The 25326-nt window shown below is 42.2% G+C and overlaps 1 protein-coding gene across 1 annotated transcript in view; it reads right to left on the bottom strand.

The window, feature by feature from the left end:
* The window catches only part of FAT4 (FAT atypical cadherin 4), a 365853-nt gene that overhangs the window by 52031 nt on the left and 288496 nt on the right, over positions 1-25326 (bottom strand). The window contains exons 7-9 of the mRNA XM_073603673.1: positions 10008-10188; positions 8020-8267; positions 1361-5704 (exon numbers count right to left, since the gene is read on the bottom strand). Coding sequence (XP_073459774.1) covers positions 1361-5704; positions 8020-8267; positions 10008-10188 — 4773 coding nt within the window. The remainder of the gene's footprint in view (positions 1-1360; positions 5705-8019; positions 8268-10007; positions 10189-25326) is intronic.

The following is a 25326-nucleotide window of genomic DNA, read 5'->3' as shown; positions in this document are numbered from 1 at the left end:
CAAACTGAATCATGAAGTGGACAGGGAATGTTTGAAGGAGTATGGTTCAGATCTGTCAAATACTTTCATCTACAGAGATTTTAGCAACTAAATATGGTAAAACTTCATGTTGATCACGGAATAGTTCAGCTATACAGACTAATGCATAAGCGTGCACAGATAATGAAGAGCTATATATTAATATTCATTTTACTTTCTGGTCTATATAAATACCAGGACAGTTTGACCCCTGGCTCACTCGCAGGCAGCTGGGACTGTCTGACTCACTTAGTCATGATGGTTTCCAATTACATGCATTATAAGCACAGACTATATAGAGTAATTGCACTATAAACAAGATGTTTAAGCTATATGCAATAGTGTAGCTACAGCCTAAGCTGCCCAGGATAGCTGAACTGCACTGCAATATAGAGGAGCTGGCTGCTAGATGAATACCAGGAGTTTAAAAAGTCCATGGTCTGGTTTCAGTTTGATTTAACCTGATAGCACTTAGATTCTGCCACTGATGAGAATGTGAATCCATTATGAGTAATACAAGCAATGGATACAAACTGTAAATGAGTGTTGGCAATGGTTACAACATTTTTTGGACCATAATATCTGGCACTGGAAGAAAAATTACATTTTATGCTTATCCTGGATGTTTTCAAACAGAATGCAATTCCATTTTCAAGTCCTGCACACACATTCTTCAGGGGTACTACTTATTGGATTGATTTCAAAACCTGTCCACCTGCCTTGTCCACCAGCACCAACAGATGCATTGATTCTGAAGCTCTTTCTTCCTTTCCATAAACATAAACACAAATGTAGGCCACACCAATTTAATCTGAGGAGGTTGGATCATACCTACACATAAAACCACCTTCTGGTGTTTATAGGCACCATAAGGCTTGCCACGCTATGTTATAACAGTTATACAAGACACTGACTATCTGGTAGGAATCATATGAAAAGCTCATCATTTATGTAGAATGAAAAACTGCATCAGGAAACATTACCCGTCAATGCAAAGGACCCCTGGAATAATGAGATTACCTGCTGTGCCCTTTTTTCATGCTGGATAAAGGGGCATGCCCAAAGTGTCTGATTTTTTAATTCCATACAGGCAGCTCTCCAGAACCTATATTTAGGTATGTCTATATTCATTCAATAATGGTAGGTAGACATGGGATAGGTTTTAAATACTTCTCCTGACCCTTTCATCCAGTGGAAAAGGAGTGGAAAAGCAAGATCTCTAGGGACTAAAGGGTGGCATATCTCTCCCCTCACTACTGAATTTAACTTTACCTATATAATCTTTCACTTATATAATTCAACATTTGTATTAAACATTTAAGAAATGCAGAAAATATCTTACCTGTAGAACCTGCTTTGCAGACACAGTTAAAGCCTCCTGGAAAGTTCTGGCAAATGCCACCATTTTTGCATGGACTAGAAAGGCACTCATTGATATCTCTCTCACAAGCTATTCCAGCAAAGCCATCTGGGCATCTGCAGGTAAATCCTCCCACTAGGTTATGGCAAGTCCCTCCATTATGACATGGGAGAGGCAAGCACTCATCAATGTCAGTTTCACATAAGTTTCCCTCATACCCAGGCATGCATTTGCATATGAAGGTTTGTAAAGGCTCATTTGCTACTAAAATGACAGGAATACTTTCCAGGACTTGTATTGTTGGGCCCACTGCAAGTCTTCTCATGCAGCTTCCTCCATTGTGACAAGGATTATGTGCACATGAATCATGATCTACTGATTCGATCCATACTCCACTTTGTCGGAATAACACTTCTTTTATGCTTTCAAAAAAAGTACCTACTCCACTTGGGTTAACATAATGATTGTTACTTCTTTTCACAGCTGTCATGACATATGTTTTGTTATTCTTTTCAAATACTCCATAGACGTGTACTGCGGTTCCAAGCCCAGTAAGCTGAGAGCTAGCTATGCGCAAGAAGTGCAGATAATTATTAGTTAAAAAGTCTTTAACAGTTGGTATATTTATGCGGAGAAGAATACTGTTGTCAATTGTGGCATTGCTAAATCCTGTAAAGAAAATTCGGACATTATTTGTGACTGCACTGTGTAAGCCATCACTGCTGTGAACTAAAAGGTCAAATGTTCCATCGGTAGATCTTGATTGTGAGTAAAGGTCACAACTGTCTGCTGGGATATTAAAGAGACTTGTAATGCCCGATGTTAGTGTACACTGAAAACTATCCAGAACATCAGGATCTTGAGGCTTGACGCTACCTAAACTGCCACCAGAAAAGAGGTTTCCATAATAATGAACAAAAATCTCAACAGTCCTTGATTCAGATGGGTTATCATTCTGGTCAATTACCTTAACATGCACAGTACCTGTGGAAGACATTTGTGGAAATCCAGAATCTCTTGTCACAACAGATAGGAAAAACTCACCGATTTGTTCCCTGTCAATTTCTCTAGTTGTAGTAAGGACTCCGCCAGGGCTAAGACTGAAATAACTGGTTGCTGGGCCAGTACTCAGGAGATAATAAGTAAATGGTCCTTGATTTGGAGGAAGGTCCAGGTCTGTGGATTGCAGTGTCATAACATGAGTTCCAGATCTATGGTTTTCTTTGACTTCTCCTTGAGTGTTGATTAAAGTAGGTCCATTGTCATTAATGTCTTCCAAAGATACTAATAGAGTTGCACTTCCTGTTGCAGAGGGTGTTCCTGAATCAATGGCTAGCACTGTAAGATTATATATAGGTGTGCTTTCCCGATCTAGTTCAGTAGTAACCGTAACCTGGCCAGTTTGGGGATTGATTGAAAATGCACCCTTTTCATTCCCAGAGCCAATAAAGTAGGAAAATCTGCTCCAGCTAGGAACTGAATCGGAGTCATAGGCACTTACAAATGTAACATGTGTTCCTGGGGGTACACCTTCGCTAATTTGTACATTATACAATTTCAAGCTAAAGACGGGGGGATCATTAGCATCAAGCACAGTGATATTCACATTGACTTCATCAATATCAGCTCCACGAATGCTGCCAATATTTTTAGCCAGGACTTTTAATGAAACCCTTTCCTCTTTCTCTCTGTCTAGAAGACCAGATACATACAACTTCCCTGTCTTCTTTTCTATCTGGAAACCTTTTTTCCTGCTACTGCCAAAGATTAAGTAATGAACTTCCCCATCAATGCCTAGATCACGGTCACTAGCAAACACTTCTCCGACTACAGTTCCTTGAAAGGCAGCTTCGGAAATCTCGAAATAATACATTTTTGAAACAAACCGAGGTACGTATTCATTTGCGCCTTCTAGTTGGACAGTCACTGTCACAAAACTGCAGCGCTCCTCATCGGGAACGTTAAAAGCTTTAATGGTAAGGTGGTAACTTTGTTTTGTTTCATAATCAAGAAATCCTTGAGTGGTGATCACACCGGTGTTTGGATCAATTACAAAAAGGTCACTGTCTGATGACTGAATTGAATATGCTATTACTGCATTAGGGGCAGAGTCTGCATCAGTTGCATTCAAGCGCATAACCGTAGTTCCACTAGGTGCATTTTCCGTGACACTGGGCAAGTATTCATCTGCTTGAAAAACAGGAGGATTGTCATTCACATCTTTAACATGCACTGTTACAACACAGTAACCTGTTTTAGCGACCCATCCTCCATCAACAGCACTTATGGTTAAGTCATGTTTTTGGCACACTTCATAGTCCAGGTTTCTGGACAAAGATAATGCACCTGTGGACGTGTTTATAGCAAAGAGACCAGATTCATTTCCTGCTGTTATGTTATATGTGCTCACTCCATTCATAGATGTATCCCTGTCCCTCGCTGAAACCGTCCTGATAACTGCTCCCACAGTAAAACTTTCCAGGACAGTAATGCTTATGTGGCTTTGTGAGAATTCTGGTGTATGGTAATTTTCTTCCGTCACAGTAATGTTAACTATTGCCACAGAGGAAAGTGGAGGACTGCCTTTGTCTTTTGCTGTAACTTTAATCACAAAGTTTTTATTCAAGTCCATCATTAAAGAGGCTGCAACACTAATCCAGCCAGATTCTTTATGGATGTGAAACTTTCCACCAAGGTTTTCCGCTGAATATTCCACTTGAGAATTGAGTCCAAAATCTATTTCATCAATGGCTGTAACCCTTATTAGTTTTGTACCGATTTTTGCATTTTTGGCAACAGGACTAAGGTATTTACTCTGCAAAAATCTGGGAGGATTGTCATTGCTGTCAACAATGTTAATTGATATCGTTGTTTCACTCATAAGAGGAGGGCTACCTCGATCAGAAGCACTGACTATAAAACTGTGCCTATTAATATTAATATTGCCAGAGGTGTTGGGGTTCTGGTACTTTAGGTGCTGCTTATTAAAGATTTCCCCTGTAGAGGCATTAATCCGAAAAAACTCAGACTGAGATTTAATGAAATAATATACCTGACCATTGAGACCTTCATCTGGGTCAGATGCTGAAACTTGGGTGATCTTGGTTCCAGGCTCAGTAGTCTCTGGAAAATTTAGGTAATATGATGGTTTACTAAATCTCGGAGCATTGTCGTTGACATCAGTCACAAATATGGTCACATCTGTGCTTACAGTCCATCCTGAATCATGAGCAGAGACTCTAACAATATAGCGATCGTTATCTTCCCTGTTTATCGGTCTACTTACTGTAATCACACCGGTGCTAGGGTTAATATAGAAAGGCAGACTGGTGTCTGCTATTGCATATCTGCTGACTGCATTTGCACCAGAGTCTTCGTCTGAAGTTGTAACCTGGGTAACCACATAGCCCAAAGCTGCATTCTCTGGAACAGATGCACTGAAGATCTGAGAGAATCTTGGAGCATTATCATTATCATCTAAAACATTAATGATAACTTTCACAACTGAGCTTTGTGGAGGATTCCCTTTGTCAGAGGCTCTAATAGTTAAAATATGTTGAGAAAGTTTTTCACGATCCAACATCCTTGTGCTTCTAATCTCCCCACTGACTCTATTTATACTAAATAAATTATCTTTGTTCCCATCAACTATCACATAGTCCACTTGGCCATTGGACCCACTGTCCTTGTCCTTTGCAGTAACTGTAAGTATTTTGCGTGGAGAAAGGTTTTCCATAATTTCTGCTATAAATGGGTCCTGTTTGAAATGTGGCACATTGTCATTGATATCTAAAACATTTACTTCTATCTTTTGGTAGGAGGAGAATGGAGGAAAACCCATGTCTCTGGCTTCAATCCACAGAATGTATTTTGAAATAGTTTCATAATCCAATGGGTTCTTGATGTAAAGCTGTCCATTTAGTTCATCAATATGGAATGTATTGCCAAAATTACCACTGGAAATATAAAAAGATAATGCTCCATCCCTTGTTGATGATCCAAAAACAGTTGTTACCAATGTTCCTACTTCTTGATTCTCAGGAAATGCAAAGATTTTCTGATCAGCTCTTATCTGTGGAAAGTCAGCTTTGTTAGCAAACCTCACGGTTACTGTGGTAGAATCTGACTTGGAATTAACTCCACCGTCTTTAACTTGAACAGAAAATGTAATCTCAGAAGCCCCCTCTAGTGGCTCTGCTGTTCTTATAGCACCTCTTAGTGGGTCTATGAGAAACTTGTCTGCATGTCGACCTTTCAAGGAAAAGTGAAGCTCTGAATTGGATCCAATATCTTCATCAGTAACTGTGACAGCAAACACAAATGAGTCTAAAGAGAAAAAAAACAAAATAAAATAGGATTATAACAAATGTAAGAGAATACATACATACAAAGAGTATCTCTAGCAAATTTAGTTTTGTAGTTTTTAATAGAGTGGGGTCAGGTTAAACATCCTGTTAGTTTATTTTTTGCTCTCTTTATTCTTTTGAGAAGATTTCTCCTCACTTCCTGTCCTACAGGCAAAATAGGAAGTGAGTCTGTACAAAGTGAAGGGAATGCCCCTCTTAGACATTTGTCACAGGAACACATATACCCCATTGAAATAAGTAAAGAAACAGGGCAGTGTATACACTGAGGACAAAGGAAACAAATCAGACAATGCAGGCATCATCTGCTGTCAATCAACTTGGTAGGAGGAGGCAGGATCAGGGAGTAACTTGCCACTCTAGGCTTTGGGGATATCTGTCTCTGTGTAGGCACATAGCGTAGTCTGTAGTTCCAGCCAGCAGGACGTATGCAAGGGTGGCATTATTGGATCGAGCCACTGTAGAACAGCAGCTAGAGAAGAGCACATTTTGACATATAGATTGCACAGCAACCACAGGCTTGGAATGAAAAGCCATAGTAAACATGGTAAATGTTGAGGTCTGAAAAAAGAAAGAAAGGAAGGCGCACCGACCTAGTGCATTACCACTGGTAACATTTATTAAAATATAAAACAGCAAATTAATACTCACAAACGAGCATGAATAACAGGCATGGACAATGGCTGCAGGTGAGCAGTAATAAACGTCGACAAACCTGGACCGGCCATATCCTAGTATACTAGTAGGGACTGCATGAGCTGACAAACGGAGGTGGTCGGGCATGAATAATACCCGTGCCACCTCCACAACTGCCGCATATTAAGGGGGTGCTGGGTAACACATACCAACCTGGATGTAGTGGCGCCTTCAGCCGCTATCTATCGCCGGTGGAACGCACGCCGATTCGATAACCAGGAAGTGCGGGTGCGTTTGCGCCCCACCGGCGAATTCCGGCTGGCCCAGACGTCACTTCCGCTAGCGCGTGCGCAGAAGACGTGGCCCAGAAGTGCGGTTGGATATGCGTTCCACCCGCTACCTCCGACCGCTGTAACTTCAGCGCTCGCTGAGAACAGTGAGTGTGTGGATGCATCCCATTTGTATTGGGCCAATCTAGGGGGGTGATCTGTGTGTAACATGCAGTGTTTTTGGGCGTGCCCATCTATTCTGGATGCGTGCGCATCCACACACTCACTGTTCTCAGCGAGTGCTGAAGTTACAGCAGTCGGAGGTAGCGGGTGGAACGCATATCCACCCGCACTTCCGGGCCACGACTTCTGCGTACGCGCTAGCGGAAGTGACGTCTGGGCCAGCTGGAATTCACCGGTGGAGCGCAAACGCACCCGCATTTCCTGGTTATCGAATCGGCGTGCGCTCCACCGGCGATAGATAGCGGCTGAAGGCGCCACTACGTCCAGGTTGGTATGTGTTACCTCCACAGCACCCCCTTAATATGCGGCAGTTGTGGAGGTGGTACGGGTATTATTCATGCCCGACCACCTCCGTTTGTCAGCCCATGCAGTCCCTACTGGTATACTAGGATATGTCCATCTACTAATCCTATTCATTTTGGTATAGTTCAGCCATGTATGTGTGGGGTCACTGGCCTAAATCACTATGGTGTTACTATGGCGACCGAGTGCCACTAGGGAGGGCCCTACCACCTAAGGGGGCTGTGATTCTTGTGTAGGTGGGCGTGGCCTGTGTGGGCTGGTGCTGGTGGTGATTGGGATGCATAGATGCACGCACACATATATAGAGGAGTTCTTACATGTGAGCAGCCACTACCCGCTTAGGCTCTGAAGAAAGGGGTTCTCCCCCGAAACGCATTAGCCATCGCCTTATCCACCTGATGTCCGGTCCGGGTTTGTCAACGTTTATTACTGCTCACCTGCAGCCATTGTCCATGCCTGTTATTTATGCTCGTTTGTGAGTATTAATTTGCTGTTTTATATTTTAATAAATGTTACCAGTGGTAATGCACTAGGTCGTGCGCCCTCCTTTCTTTCTTTTTTCTGTAGTCTGTGGATACCCATTATTCTGAGGAGGGCTGCAAGACGGCAGATACCACTGAAGTATTCGCTCATACCACACATTGAGGAACTAGACACCTGAGCGCAGGAGAGATTTCTGGTTTTAAATGTTGAGGTCTGCCATATTATATGATTTTTATATTTTAGTTTTTAATAACACTTCAAACTTCCTTGAATGATGAAAAAATACATATTTTACATACATCAATACATTACATATGTGACCAAAATAATAGCATATATTTACCTGCAGCTGCTGGTGATGGAATATGGGTGACATATGGGTGATGTAGAAATCTTGGCGGGTTGTCATTTACATCAAGAATGTTCACTGTCACACTTGTTGAACTTGATAAGCTTGGTGATCCCCCATCAGTAGCCATAATGAGCAGTGTATAGTTGTCCTTCGTCTCTCTATCTAACAATGAACTACTTATTATCTGTCCGGTAGAGGGGTTAATTGTGAACTGAGAGTTACCACCAACCAGGCTGTATCTAGTGGAAAAAAAAAATTGTTAAAATTACCTTGCACAGAAGCTTTTGTTATAATCAAACAAAATGTTGTTATAGTCAAGCTACGATTATATTATAGCACTTGCTACAAAGAAGAAGAAGAATCCCCGAGACAGATCATTAAATTGAGTAAATTGAGTAAATCTGGGCAAGCTCATTAAACTGTAGATATTCCAATAATGAATACTTGTCCAAGATGCAGATTTAATGTTCTATTAACGACGCTTTTGCTTCAGACAAACCACTATGATCATTTTAAATGACTTTAATATTACAACCATCACTACTAAAGCCTAGTGCTTAATAATCTACATCCAAAATAAATAAACTCCTTAAGATAAATTAAATACTAAATATAGGTTTGTAATAAACTAGTTTATGGTCAAAAGAACAATGATTTTAATTATTTTTGTGGGAAATGAACCATTGGATGTAATACAAGACAATTAAATTACTCTGGAATCTTCAGAGAACTTAAATGACTTACTAGGAAAAGAACATACTGGTACCTACAACCGTTATCACAAAATGTACATTTGTGTTCTACTTTTTAACATTTTTTTTTTTCTCTCTGTACAAAGTTAATCAAATATTATTTAAGTGGAACCCTAGGCTAAAATTAAATTTACAATTTATTCCATTTATGTAAAGTAAAACTTCACCTAAAAAAACACTACCCTTCCTACCATTCTAACCTAAATTAAACTCACCACCCCCATCCAGGTGTTACTTACCGATCCAGGACAGGGGCAGCCTCCTCCATTTTATATACCCTCAAAACTATAATATTCTTCAGCTCTGGCACACTCCATTACAGAGCGCTAAATAGGCACCTGAGAGAGTGGGTGGGGAGAGTGGGGTTTTAGTTTAGGGGGCTGGGGAGGGGGGGGGCACTGTGTTTTTTTCTTACTGCAATGAAGTTGTTTTGTTTTCAGCATTGCTGTTATAACTCTAGAAATCCATTATTAGCTTACCTTTTTATAATTCTCTGCACAGTAAAAATCATAAAAAGATTGAGGGTGCAAGCAATGTGAACCAACCAAGCTGTATTGCATTGCAAATTGCTGTCATTCTAACACATATTCAGATGATTGGGGATAAAGTAGAAGGCCTTTTAGCTGACTTACAAAGAGCGGACTTACAAGGAAGAGGGCAGACAACAACAGCGTGCTCATGCTCACTCACAGTACAAATGCTTGTGGTGCAGAAATGATAAAAAAAAGTAGTTTGAAAAGCTGGCTACATTAGTGTTACCTTTCTACCTCCTATGCAATATGGCAGGGAGGGTGAGCTACTGAACACAGTGAAAAATACTTTGGCAGATGAAACCCCTTGATTTTTTTAAAGTGTTGCTCTCAGAGTTCCACTTTAAGGCTTTTATACATTTGTATCAAACATAGCACACAATATACTCTGTTTTTTGAAGCTAGAAGATTCCCTATGTAGTAACCCCTGTTAAAACACAAGACTTAATTAATGACTACTATAGGGTTGTTTTGAGTTGTCCATGCACTCAGTAGGTAGCACTTCGCTTGTCAGTGTGACTTAACATCCTAATTACTCTGTTTGATGAATATAGTAGTGGCAAACACATTAAATTATGAATTGTCACATGAAGGAGAGTGGTGCTGACAAAAGGAAGTTGTTCGCAGTTGAAGGATGAAAAGAATATTTTGTAACAGAATGAGACTAGAAAAAATATAATCACATTACTAAGCTTACCGAACAACACCATTCAGGCCAGCATCAGGATCTGAGCAATTGAGCAGTAATACATCTGTTCCAGTAGGTGCATCTTCTGAGATACTTATAAAATGCTGATTTAAGGCAAATGCTGGTTTATTGTCGTTGACATCATCTACATTTACTGTAATAGTACCAGTTCCTGTAAGAGCTGGAGACCCTATAATAAACAAAATGTTAAAAAAAACAAAGTAAATTTATTGTGATGTTTGTAGGACTGTGTTAAACACGGCTCTGATAATTGTCTGCTCTGTACTAAAGCTGGCCATTGATGGATCGAAATTTGGCTTGTTCAGCGGGAACCAGATTCATTTAGAGTCATCTAGTGCTGTTCCCATTTGTGAGAAGATGATCTAATGATTGACTTCTCATGAATAGGCTTGTAAAATTTTTGTATGATCAATTGGCTGCTGCACTGATCAGTGTATTCTGACAGCGGAGGCGTCCCCAGCATACAATAACACAACAGAGAGGATTCCTCCATCAACCTCATCTGCATGAATGGAGGAATCCATTCAGTTTTTTCGATCAGCCCACTGGTTGATCAAATAAACTGACCCATGTATACAGCTTAAGATGAACAGACTAATGCTGGGGACCTCAGACTTTCTAAACAAAGGGCCAGTACACTCTGAACCTTATGGGGGCCAGATTGTAGCCAGCAGGAGTAAACAATGCCAGTGATCAGTGATCACTAGGAGGAGAAATAATGCCCCATCCTTGGTATCAGTAGGAGAATTATTGCCCAGTCATTGGTTTCAGTGGGGGGACTATTGCTCCATTGTTTGTGTCTGCATAAGGAAGAGTATTCATTGTTGGTATCAGTGAGAGCAAACATACACCAATGTCAGTGTCTGTAGAAGGAATAGTACCCCATCATTGGTGTCAGTGGACGGAATAATGCCCCATCATCGGTGTAGATTGTGTTTTTGGGAGAAGCTTTGCCCTGTTGTTGGTGTCAGTTGGAGGACTAGTATCCCATCACTGTTCTCAGTGGGAGAAATTGAGCATTGTAGGTGCTAATGGGATTAATAGTGCCCCGTCATTTTTATTAGTGGAATGAGTTGTGTCCCATCTCTGGTGTTAGTGGGAAGAATAATGCTCCATCAATGGTGTAGGTGCCCCTTCGTATTTCTCAGTAGGAGAAATCGTGTTTCATCATTGGTGTAAGAGGAACACTGCCCTATTTTTGGGGTCAGTAGAAGGAATAATGCCCCATAACTGGTATGGGTGAGAGGAAAAGTGCCCCATTATTTGTGTCTGTAGAGGGAATAGTTCCTTAACTATGGCAATTTATAGGCATGCATGGCAATTTCCTCATATTGGTAAAGCACAGCAAATTTCACTTCAGCTTACTTCACGTCAGTTCAAGTTGCAACATGGATTCAGAAATTGAAGCTGATTTCTAGTGTGCATGATTAGATGTTTGTGTTCACATCACTTCACACTTTAGTAATCAGGCCTACACCTACACATCTTTGTGTCAGGTAAAAAGGAGATGCATATATTGATTTTGTTAATTCAACCAACATTTTTAATGTATCAGTAATATGGAAAGCTATCATGATATTAACCATTTCCCGCTGATGTGGCACATACAGTATCTCACAAAAGTGAGTACACCCCTCACATTTATGTAAATGTTTTATGATATCTTTTCATGTGACAACACTGAAGAAATGACACTTTGCTACAATGTAAAGTAGTGAATGTACAGCTTGTATAACAGTGTCAATTTGCTGTCCCCTCAAAATAACTCAGCAAACAGCCATTAATGTCTAAACCACTGGCAACAAAAGTGAGTACACCCCTAAGTGAAAATGTCCAAATTGGGCCCAATTAGCCATTTTCCCTCCCTGATGTCATGTGGCTCATTAGTGTTACAAGGTCTCAGGTGTGAATGTGGAGCAGGTGTGGTAAATTTGGTGTTATCGCTCTCACTCTCTCCTACTGGTCACTGGAAGTTCAACATGGCACCTCATGGCAAAGACCTCTCTGAGGTTCTGAAAAAAAGAATTGTTGCTCTATATAAAGATGGCCTAGGCTATAAGAAGATTGCCAAGACCCTGAAACTGATCTGCAGCATGGTGGCCAAGACCATACAGCGGTTTAACAGGACAGGTTCCACTCAGAACAGACCTCGCCATGGTCGACCAAAGATGTTGAGTGCACATGCTCAGCGTCATATCCAGAGGTTGTCTTTGGGAAATAGACATATGAGTGCTGCCAGGTTTGCTGCAGAGGTTGAAGGGGTGGGGGTCAGCCTGTCAGTGCTCAGACCATATGCCGCACACTGCATCAAATTGGTCTGCATGGCTGTCGTCCCAGGAGGAAGCCTCTTCTAAAGATGATCCACAAGAAAGCCCGCAGTTTTCTGAAGACAAGCAGACTAAGGACATGGATTACTGGAACCAAGTCCTGTGGTCTGATGAGACCAAGATAAACCTATTTGGTTCAGATGGTGTCAAGCGCGTGTGGTGGCAACCAGGGGAGGAGTAGGGATGAGCTTCGAGTTCGAGTCGAACTCATGTTTGACTCGAACATTGGCTGTTCGCAAGTTCGCCGAACAGCAAACAATTTGGGGTGTTCGCGGCAAATTCGAATGCCGCGGAACACCCTTTAAAAGTCTATGGGAGAAATCAAAAGTGCTAATTTTAAAGGCTTATATGCAAGTTATTTTCATAAAAAGTGTTTGGGGACCTGGGTCCTGCCCCAGGGGACATGGATCAATGCAAAAAAAAGTTTTAAAAAACGGCCGTTTTTTCAGGAGCAGTGATTTTAATAATGCTTAAAGTCAAACAATAAAAGTGTAATATCCCTTTAAATTTTGTACCTGGGGGGTGTCTATAGTATGCCTGTAAAGGGGCGCATGTTTCCCGGGTTTAGAACAGTCTGACAGCAAAATGACATTTCAAAGGAAAAAAGCCATTTAAAACTACTCGCGGCTATTGCATTGCCGGTCCGACAATACACATAGAAGTTCATTTGTAAAAACAGCATGGGAATTTCCCACAGGGGAACCCCGAACCAAAATTAAAAAAAAAAAAATGACGGGGGGGTCCCCCTAAATTCCATACCAGGCCCTTCAGGTCTGGTATGGATATTAAAGGGAACCCCGGCCAAAATTTAAATAAAAAATGACGTGGGGGTCCCCCTAAATTCCATACCAGACCCTCCAGGTCTGGTATGGATTTTAAGGGGAACCCCGCACCAAAAAAAAAAAAAAAACGGCGTGGGGTCCCCCCAAAAATCCATACCAGACCCTTATCCGAGTACGCAACCTGGCAGGCCGCAGGAAAAGAGGGGGACGAGAGAGTGACCCCCCCTCCAGAACCGTACCAGGCCACATGATGCCCTCAACATTGGGAGGGTGCTTTGGGGTAGCCCCCCAAAACACCTTGTCCCCATGTTGATGAGGACAAGGGCCTCATTCCCACAACCCTGGCCGGTGGTTGTGGGAGTCTGCGGGCGGGGGGCTTATCGGAATCTGGAAGCCCCCTTTAACAAGGGGACCCCCAGATCCCGCCCCCCCGTGTGAAATGGTAAGGGGGTACAAAAGTACCCCTACCATTTCACTAAAAAACTGTCAAAAATGTTAAAAATGACAAGAGACAGTTTTTGACAATTCCTTTATTTAAATGCTTCTTCTTTCTTCTATCTTCTTTCACCCTCTTCTTCTTCTGGTTCTTCTGGCTATTCTGGTTCTTCCTCCGGCGTTCTCGTCCAGCATCTCCTCCGTGGCGTCTTCTATCTTCTTCACCTCGGGCCACTCCGCACCCATGGCATGGGGGGAGGCTCCCTCTCTTCTCTTCATCTTCTTCGTCAGACTGTTCTAAACACGGGAAACATGCGCCCCTTTACAGGCATACTATAGACACCGCCAGCTATGAAATTTAAAGGGATATTACACTTTTATTGTTTGACTTTAAGCATTATTAAAATCACTGCTCCTGAAAAAACGTCCGTTTTTAAAAGTTTTTTTTTGCATTGATCCATGTCCCCTGGGGCAGGACCCAGGTCCCCAAACACTTTTTATGACAATAACTTGCATATAAGCCTTTAAAATTAGCACTTTTGATTATTCATGTTCGTGTCCCATAGACTTTAATGGTGTTCGCGTGTTCGAACAAACTTTTTTCCTGTTCGCATGTTCTAGTACGAACCGAACAGGGGGGTGTTCGGCTCATCCCTAGTGAGGAGTACAAAGACAAGCGTGTCTTGCCTACAGTCAAGCATGGTTGTGGGAGTGTTATAATCTGGGGCTGCATGAGTGCTGCCAGCACTGGGGAGCTACAGTTCATTGAGGGAACCATGAGTGCCAACATGTACTGTGACATACTGAAGCAGAGCATGATCCCCTCCCTTCGGAGACTGGGCCACAGGGCAGTATTCCAACCTGATAACGACCCCAGACACACCTCCAAGACGACCACTGCCTTGCTAAAGAAGCTGAGGGTAAAGGTGATGGACTGGCCAAGCATGTCTCCAGACCTAAACCCTATTGAGCATCTGTGGGGCATCCTCAAATGGAAGGTGGAGGAGCGCAAGGTCTCTAACCTCCACCAGCTCTGTGATGTTGTCATGAAGGAGTGTAAGAGGACTACAGTGGCAACCTGTAAAGCTCTGGTGAACTCCATGACCAAGAGGTTAAGGCAGTGCTGGAAAATAATGGTGGCCACACAAAATATTGATGCTTTAGGCCCAATTTGGACATTTTCACTTAGGGGCGTATTCACTTTTGTTGCCAGTGGTTTAGACATTAATTGCTGTGTGTGAGTTATTTTAAGGGGACAGAAAATTTACACTGTTATACAAGCTGTACACTCACTACTTTACATTGTAGCAAAGTGTCATTTCTTCAGTGGTGTCACATGAAAGGATATAATAAAATATTTACAAAAATGTGAGGGGTATACTCACTTTTGTGAGATGCTGTATTTACAACCTCTCGGTGGGTAGGCTTCAACGCTGAGAGGCCACATATATGTGGCCTTATGTAAACAGTTTTGTGTGCTGAAAGCCCCTGCTCTGCGTGCTCCCAGCACAGTCACCGGCGGAGAACAGAAAGCTCTCGATGCATACTTGCGATTGGGAGCTTTCTGATCATGTGACGGTTGTGACAGCCACTTACAGTAGTCACATGACCCTAATGCCCACCTCTGCCTTCCTTCTCTTAGAAGCTCTTAAAGGGCCGGGAGGTGGTGGCAGGAAGGGGTAATAAAAGGGAAAAAAAGAAAGGTCCTTTTATCCATAGTAAATTTACACAAAATATAGGTAAAGAAAAGTATGGTTGCATTCAGGCAAGGAAATAATTCATATATGTTCACTTCCTACAAATGGTAGTTGTAATATGACCAAAATAATTGTCTCTAGATCAGTTCTTCTCAACCAAGATTTACTGGAACTCCAGGGTTCTTCCTGAGGTTGATAGATGTTTCTTGAGCAATGAGCACTTTCTGTCTCTCAGATAAGTAACCACTAACACCAATGATTCTTTTAGATATCTGTAAGGAGGGGGGGGGCATTTTTCCCACTCCCCACCTAAGTAAGATGCATTCTTCCCACGGCCACTAAGCTAATGTTAGTTGTAGATACAGTATTTTTTTTTCAGAGGTTCCCTTGAGACCTGAAAGTTATTTAAACAGTTCCTCCATGTTAAAAGGGTTCAGAAAGGCTGCTCTATATAGCACATTCGGGTAGGGCCCCTTTTCCTAATTTACAACTGTATATACTTGTCACTGTAAAACATTTTTTTTGTTTAAACTATATTACCATTAAGATATACACTATATGGTCAACACCTTTGGGATGAATTAGAGCGGAGCCTGCGAGCCAGGCCTTCTTGTCCACATCAGTGCCTGACCTCACAAATGTTCTTCTGGAAGAATGGTAAAACATTCCCATAGACACACTCCTAAACCTTGTGGACACCCTTCCCAGATGAGTTGAAGCTGATATAGCTGCAAATGGTGGGCCAACTCAATATTGAACCTTACGGACTAAGACTGAGGTGCCATTAAAGTTCATGTGCGTGTAAAGGCAGGTGTCCCAATACTTTTGCCCATATAGCGTATCTTTTACTTTGCACAGATGAAAAATTGTAATAATTAAAATGAAAATAATAACATAGCAAAAAGTAACCAAATGAAAAATCATCTTTCATTGTTTTGAATGTTCTAAAGATAAACTAGTAGTAACTGTGTGTACACTTAAATATACACACATGCAGTACTTTTTCTAAAAGTTAGTATCTGTATATATTATTTAACTTTTGTTAATATAAAATTTACTTGAGAATTCAACAACTAAACTACAATATTTATATTATAAAAAAAGTCCATGTAAAAAACTAATTAAAAAAATTCACACCACTAATAAGCACACTTCTGAAATGTAAAACCTATTAGGTGTGACTCATTTTACACTATTTTGTCATGCAGCCAACATGTGCCTTTTTGGAAATGACAGGAAGTGTTCTTGAATTTAGGGAAAAAAAGTTGCTGAGTGTTTGTGCTTTTAAAATTAAATATATACCATCCACTGGCAATGGTGCATTTGTCAGCAGCAATAAAGTTTAAAAGGAAAAAAAAATTGAAATTGTTTCCTGATTTCAACAATTACAACAGGATTGGAATATATATGCAGTCATTTTGTACATCTGTTCCTGTTTCTGTCCATTAATATCTACACAACCCTATCTCACAGAACAGCCAGAATGATGTCACCACTTCATCTGTTACAGAATGTACCCCTGTCCTCTCTCCAACCCCAGTTTGTTGACCTGGCCAGGAAGGAGCATCCTTATCCCTTTCATGCCTAAGCCTATTTCTGACATTTGTTGCTTACAAGTTAAAATCCATATTTTTTGCTAGAAAATTACTTAGAACCCCCAAATATTATATATATTTTTAGCAGAGAATCTAGAGAATAAAATGGCAAGAGTTGCAATATTTTATGTCACACTGTATTTGCGCAGCGGTCTTTCAAGTGCATTTTTTTGGGAAAAAAGACACTTTTATTGATAAAAAAAAAAACTAAACAGTAAAGTTACCCCAATTTTGTATAATGTGACAGATGATGTTACGCCAATAAATAGATACCTAACATGTCATGCTTTGAAATTGCGCACACTCGTGGAATGGCAACAAACTACGGTACCTAAAAATCTCTATAGACAGCGCTTTAAAAAAAAAAAAAAAGTTACCAGGTTAGGGTTACAGAGGAGGTCTAGTGCTAGAATTATTGCTCTCGCTCTGACGATCGCGGCGATACCTCACATGTGTGATTTGAACACTGTTTACATATGTGGGCGTGACTTATGTGAGCATTTTCTTTGCAGCGCGAGCTCGCGGGGACGGGGGCATTTTACATTTTTTATTTTTATTTTTTTTAATTTTTTTACATTGTCACTTTTGAAAAAAAAGTATCACTTTTATTGCTGTCACAAGCAATGTAAACATCCCTTGTGACAGTAATTGGTGGTGACAGGTACGCTTTATGAAGGGATCGTCGGTATAAAAGACCCCAAATCCCTCCTTTGCACTTCAAAATATTAAAATCGCCAAAAACGGCGATTCTGAATACTGTAATTTTTTTTTTAAACGGCACCATTGGCAGCCAAGTAAACTGGAAGTGACGTGACATCGCTTCTGTGTTTACACAAAGGAGACTGGATTGAAGACGTTTCCAGCTTCCTTCCAGTCTCACTCTAGCCAGCGGAAGTGCCAGATCACGGATCGGGTCTCTTGGAGGAATGGGGGGCCCGGGAAGAGCGGCGGAAAGCAGTGGAAGGGGGGATGTCCCCTCTCGTTCCTTCGGTATAACAGCTGAGTGGCTTTTAGCCGCATCAGTTGTTATCCCTGAAGAGCCGACTGCCCGCTCTAAAAAACAGTACCGGGATGATGCCTGCAGCTCCCCTTAAAGCCAAGGCCGCATATGTGCATACGATCTGCGGGAATGGGAGGGAAACTCTGTTGCGCTCTGCTGTCAGATTGGTTTGTAGCACAGGAGCTCCTCATACCTTATTGGTTCCTAGTATTACCCCTCCTATAAGTGTAGTTGTACAAGCATTGGCAAGAGGCTGACACTACACTAAATGTAGGTACTTACGCTAGTTACATCAACAGAGGTATATCCCATGCATTTCTACTTCTGATAACTGGATTACATTGATCGTGTAATCAGGGGGCAGGAACACACAGGGGGAGATTTACTAAAACCGGAACACTCAGAATCTGGTATAGCTGTGCATGGTAGCCAATCAGCTTCTGACTTCAGTTTGTTCAATTAAGCTTTGACAATAAAACCTGGAAGCTGATGGGTTTCTATGCAGAACTGCACCAGATTTTGTACTCTTCAATTTAGCAAATAGCCCCCACAGAGTGCTGCAGAATACATTGTAAAATCCAGCTGCAAAGTGCTTACTGTAGGTGCTATAATATTGTCTTGCACTTTTTCGAAAGATAAGACTGTCTCAGTCTAATCCATTTTCAGAGGAAAAGAAGAAGGATAACAATAAAGTCCCGAATTCCAACATTTGTGTTGCTGACTTTTGTTCACCATTTTTAATGTTACTTTTCACATTTTGTTGCGCTCAGATTTAATTCAAACGAACAGCAAATTTGAGCATCTGTGGAGATGCAGTATAAAAGCAGCGGAATAATTTTTAGGTGAAATCACCGGACTACAGTAGAAGAGAGAGTTCGTAAATGTTTAAGCATGTAGTCTGTGTGTAATACCAATATCATATTTGCGGTGAAAGATTCTATTTTTCTTGGTCAGGCTTGTTTCCCAGAATCTAGGATTTTACAGCAATAGCAGCTACTCCTGAGGACTGGGTTTTTAATCATTTACCAGTGGACCACCAGTAAGTCTTTCCTAAGGCATCCCTTGACAATTGATGAGGAAGAGAGTTATTGTGTCTAAATGCACAGTCTCTAATCGGTATTAATATAAAACGCTACTTCCATACTTGTAAATACAACTTGTGCATTACCTAGAACCAAATGTCATACAAGACATCATTAAATCAATCAAACCACCATACTGATGTAAGACTAAATATAGGTGCGACGATATGTGTACTATTTTATAACTAATGCCGCGTACACACGAGCGGACTTTCTATCCTACTTGGTCCGGCACACTTTCCGACGGACTTTGTCCGCCAGGTGCGCCGGACTTTAAAACGAACGGACTTGCCCACACACGCCGGGATTTTCCGGCGGGCTAAGTCCGCCCGTCTTTCCGACGGACTTTCGCCGGAGTTCCGGCGGACTTTCAGAATGAACGGACTTGCCCACACACGGACAAGTCCGTTCATTTTGAACGTGACTCAGGTGCGACGGGACTAGAGAAGGATGTCAATCTTGCCGCTTTTATCGGCGAGATTGACACCTTGCTAGCCCCGTCGCGGGGCATACCAGGCCCTTAGGTCTGGTATGGATTATAAAGGGGAACCCCGCTACGCCGAAAAAACGGCGTGGGGTCCCCCTAAAATCCATACCAGACCCCGATCCGAGCACGCAGCCTGGCCGGTCAGGAAAGGGGGTGGGGACGAGCGAGCGGCCCCCCCCCTCCTGAACCGTACCAGGCCGCATGCCCTCAACATGGGGGGTGGGTGCTTTGGGGGAGGGGGGCGCCCTGCGCCCCCCCCCCCCAAAGCACCTTGTCCCCATGTTGATGAGGACAAGGGCCTCTTCCCGACAACCCTGGCCGTTGGTTGTCGGGGTCTGCGGGCGGGGGCTTATCGGAATCTGGGAGCCCCCTTTAATAAGGGGGCCCCCAGATCCCGGCCCCCCACCCTATGTAAATGAGTATGGGGTACATGGTACCCCTACCCATTTACCTAGGAAAAAAGTGTAAGTAATAAAACACACTACACAGGTTTTTAAAATATTTTATTAAACAGCTCCGGGGGGGGGATCTTCCTCCGGCTTCGGGGGTCTTCTTCCGGCTTCGGGGGTCCCTCCGCTTCATCTTCTCCCGGCGTCCGGTTGGTTCTTCTCCGCTCTCCGGCCTCTTCTCCCGGTGTCGCAGGTCTTCGGCCGGCTCCTCCGCTCTCTTCATGTAGCTCTATTGCGAGCGGAGGTCCGGACTTCTTGGCTTCTTGGCTTCTTGGCTTCTCTTCTCTTCTCTTCCCCCAGATGTTGACACGACGCTCTCTCCGGCTGGACTGGTCTCTGAGGGCTGCGTTGTGACTTATATAGGCGGAGACCCCGCCCCCATATGATGTCACAGTCCCTGGGCATGCTGGGACTGTGACGTTTTAGGGGGCGTGGTCGGGGGGCGTGGTCGACCACGCCCCCTAAAACGTCACAGTCCCAGCATGCCCAGGGACTGTGACATCATATGGGGGCGGGGTCTCCGCCTATATAAGTCACAACGCAGCCCTCAGAGACCAGTCCAGCCGGAGAGAGCGTCGTGTCAACATCTGGGGGAAGAGAAGAGAAGAGAAGCCAAGAAGCCAAGAAGCCAAGAAGTCAAGAAGTCCGGACCTCCGCTCGCAATAGAGCTACATGAAGAGAGCGGAGGAGCCGGCCGAAGACCTGCGACACCGGGAGAAGAGGCCGGAGAGCGGAGAAGAACCAACCGGACGCCGGGAGAAGATGAAGCGGAGGGACCCCCGAAGCCGGAAGAAGACCCCCGAAGCCGGAGGAAGATCCCCCCCCCGGAGCTGTTTAATAAAATATTTTAAAAACCTGTGTAGTGTGTTTTATTACTTACACTTTTTTCCTAGGTAAATGGGTAGGGGTACCATGTACCCCATACTCATTTACATAGGGTGGGGGGCCGGGATCTGGGGGCCCCCTTATTAAAGGGGGCTCCCAGATTCCGATAAGCCCCCGCCCGCAGACCCCGACAACCAACGGCCAGGGTTGTCGGGAAGAGGCCCTTGTCCTCATCAACATGGGGACAAGGTGCTTTGGGGGGGGGGGGCGCAGGGCGCCCCCCTCCCCCAAAGCACCCACCCCCCATGTTGAGGGCATGCGGCCTGGTACGGTTCAGGAGGGGGGGGGGCGCTCGCTCGTCCCCACCCCCTTTCCTGACCGGCCAGGCTGCGTGCTCGGATCGGGGTCTGGTATGGATTTTAGGGGGACCCCACGCCGTTTTTTCGGCGTAGCGGGGTTCCCCTTTATAATCCATACCAGACCTAAGGGCCTGGTATGCCCCGCGCTCGCCGCAATAGGAAGATTTGTTTTTCCTATTGCAGCGAGCGCGAGATGCAATACCATCCCCTCGTGTCGTATTTGGTCCGTCGGACCAGCCTACACACGAGCGGGCTTTCCGTCGGACCAGCACACACACGAGCGGACTTTCCGCCCGAAACTGAGTCCGACGGAAAGATTTCAAACATGTTTAAAATCTAGGTCCGGCGGGCTTTTGGGAAGAAGTCCGCCGGAAAAGTCCGCCGCCGCCCACACACGGGCGGATTGTCCGGCACACTCTGGTCCGCCGGACCAAGTATGCCGGAAAGTCCGACCGTGTGTACGCGGCATAAGAGTTTGAATAGATATCAAATAATACATATAAAATAACATTTGTGTGAAAGATATTATTATTATAATTATTATTATAACATTACAAGCTCATGTCACAAAAAACCTAACACAAGCATTCTTTCCTTTAAAGTGTGTGTAAACTCATTTACAAAAATCTCATGGGGGGGGGGGAGTATCAAAACTAGAGCAGCTATGCATGACAGCCAATAAGCTCCTATATTTCATTTTTTAAGTTTAACTGAACAAACTCTATTTGTGGGAAAAAAAGGACATACATTTTGTTTGGGTGCAACGTCACACGACCGCGCAATTGTCAGTTAAAGTGACGCAGTGCCGTATCGCAAAAAATGGCCTGGTCATTAAGGGGTCAAATCCTTCCGGTCCTTAAGTGGTTGAACAAGTCTGGCAAAATTCTACTAGCACTCGTTGAGACTGAAGAGACTTTCCTTGTATGGTTAGGTGGTTTGTTTGTTCCTGGGGGAGACATTTAACCTCATGCTACTATGGCCTGTTTAAATATACCTATGGAGCCTATATAATTATACTGACTGTGGGAAGGTATAGGAGAGCTCGATATATTCAGTTTGGAAGGAATATATATCTGTCTATATGGATTATTGTTGAAGCCCCTGTTACTGTGGACTGAAAACAGGTGAAAGGGTGTTTGTTCTACCCTTCTCCTCTCTATTACTCTCCCCCTTGAATTATATGGATACTTATGGTGTATCTTCTTCCTGCCCCGGTGAACCATATGAGTTTATATTCATATTTATATATCTTTACGCCATTAGCCCTGTACACGGTCACTGGTATTAGTAAGAAACTGCCTCCTGCTTTACATGGTGATTCCTGGGTGATCATCTGGGAGCGCTCCATGTGGAGATACTTCTATGCTGACACGTTAGACCTGTTTGTTCCTTCCAACTACCCCAAATGTGTCCTGACGAAGCAAAACAGCGAAAAGCGTTGATGTACAGGGGCTCACTGCCATCTATTTGGTGTCAACTCTCTTGTTTACACTAGATACTCATTACTATCATATGTCTATCATATGTTTTTAATTCTTTTTTATGTGACCTGTTTGATGACTTATTGTTAATAAAATATATTAGTCCGAATTAGGCCCTGTGGCCCTTTACCCTTTCTCTCTTCCAATCAAGTTTATACGGATGTGGCTTTAGGAGTGTTATTTCAATTTTTAAAACTTTCCTTGTATCTTGCATAAATCTACCAGCAGCTGTTGATAGTCAAAAACTCTCCCAAACAAGCAGAGAACAGCAGAACCAAAGAAAACACGTCCACTCTTCTGAAGACAATAGCAAAATAACAAAGGCATGCTTGTTGTGGGTGGGATTATCCTGTCCTGGCTAACAGATTTTGCTGGTGTTCATTTTTCCTGTAGGCAGTAGTATAACCCCAAAGAATTGTGGACAAGAAAGGAATAAGACTTTCAACAATTAAGTTGAGTATTTACTGAGAGAAATATGGAGGCTGAAATGCTGGTTGCCTGACTTCCATGCTGATCCAGTGGCCTTGGGTCATTTTTGGAGTGCTGACCTAGAACAACTGTGTAGATCAGTAGTGACAGGCAGGCAACTTGCTTTACTTAGAAGGTCAGCAATGACAGACTCTGTATTTATCTTAGTTAAGGTTTATTCATCTGTCTTAGTGAATTGAGACTAATCTCTTTTTGTGACAATTTGAAAACAGTAGTATACTGCATTGTTTGCTTGTTGTATTTCTTTTAGTAGTACTGCAAAGAATTATTACTGTTATTTTGTTTTTCTTGCTGATGCTGTTAGTATTTCTGTTTCCTCTGCAATAACTTGATGAGCTTCTGTACCCTCATTAGGTATGAACAAAGTAATTTCAGTGTTAAATTACTGATATTTGGCTGTTGGCGAAATTTCCTTTATACAGAAAATCTCAATCTCCCTCATGGAGCTGCTTGGGAAAATATGCATTGGGAAAAAAAAAAAAAGGATGGGGGGGTAGGTGTATTTAGAGTAGGTTGGTATTTTTTGTATTCATGCTTATTCCATTTTTTTCTAATTATTTATTGGTGTTCTGCCCCTTCCTATTTTTGCTATCAATTTTTTTCTGTGTAAAAAAATAAAAAATAAAACAATCAGGCCGAGGAAGGGCCATTTTTGGCACAAGAACAGATTTAGCATAGTTGAAAGGAGCTTCTTTAAACCTTGGGGGCAATTTAAGGCCAATTGAACGCGTACGCTTTCACATATCTTATTATAGTTTTTTGCTAATACAGTGAAATATCAGAACCCTCCTGCTTATCCCTAACCCTCCAATGGGTTGCCTAAAAAGGCACATTGTCTTAATGTATTCCTCTTATTTTTACACTGGGAAGAATCGGTTTTCTATGTAGAACATTGTTGGTGTAGTTTCCGAACATTTATTCTTTCTTCTTTATTTGGGTTGTAATATTAATGAAGCTTTGTGCATAAATAATCCAAATGAAACTGCTAATCATCATTACATTTCAATCCATGGTTGTCTATGGGTGTGTAATGACACATGTACAAAATAACTGAAAAATAATCAAATGCAAAATGTGCTTATTAACTGAAAAAAGGAGATAATTATATGCTAATTGCTATCTGGTGGGAGTCTGGTGTAATTGAGGAATAACAGTTCTAAACAAGCTTTAGACAACAGTTTTGGTTAATAAGCCTAATCTATTCAGTTAGTATCACAAGCTCACTGAAGCAGTAGGCATGAGGCATGCCAAATATCTCCAGTACTGTCTGACTTAAATTAGGTTGTTATATTGCTGTCATTTATCAGTATGATTTTAATCTTGCACATATACTTATGCTTTTATAATGTCGTCTATGGGTTTAAGGCCAGTCGAATAAAGTAATTTTGATAGCATCCTCATCCGTCTTAATTGGATCTACTTAAGGAACAGCCTCTAAAACCACAAAGCATAACATTCCCATATCTCAAAACATTGATAAAAGTACATAAATGCATTTATTTCAAAATGGTCATTAAAATTGTTAGTGTGGGCTGACTTCACATAAGTGTTAAAAAATAGAGGACAGTACTTTAGAAATACAGTAATAATTATTAGTAATGTGTGCTAATTCAATTAAGGAAAGCATCTGCTCTGATCTTGGTCCAAACAATACAACAGCATACATGAGCTCATTAATATTTTGATGCCTTGGGTCTCCTAATCACTAACATGTTTGCTAATTTCCTTAATAGCATAAGCTGATCTAGACACTTTTAAGAGATGATTAGGTCGCATCAGTCTCTACCATAGCTGAGACTGATTAGAGCTAAAAAAAACCTTTTGGGGTTTTTTTTTTATTCTTTACACCAGAATGTAAACCGTTTAGAAAAAAATGCAATATTTTTCTATGGTATATTTTGTTTATAGAAGTGAAAACCAAAGCAACAGTGTTTCTTCAGCTATTCATTAAAATGTTTCTGTATTTTTTGCATTTTTTTTGCATGCACCCATACACTATACTCATGTTTATGATAGCATCACCATAAAAATGAGTTTAGCAGCACACAGGCATTCATGTCAGTACAGGCATACCCCACTTTTAAGTACACAATGGGGTTTATTTACTAAAGCTGTATATGTATAATGTACATGAGGGGCTGTATGCTGCAACTTGGCTGCCCAAACAGAGGAAATATGCTGGCACTTACAATGCAATGAACAGGCTCAGCTGCCTGGGTGCAAGAACATATAGGGGATGATTTACTAAAGGCAAATAGACTGTGTATTTTGCATGAGCCTTTGCTTCCAGAGCTTAGTA

This window comes from Aquarana catesbeiana, linkage group LG01 (assembly GCF_042186555.1).
Source record: "Aquarana catesbeiana isolate 2022-GZ linkage group LG01, ASM4218655v1, whole genome shotgun sequence".
Classification (NCBI taxonomy): domain Eukaryota; kingdom Metazoa; phylum Chordata; class Amphibia; order Anura; family Ranidae; genus Aquarana; species Aquarana catesbeiana.
This window is presented reverse-complemented; position numbering and strand designations above follow the sequence as displayed.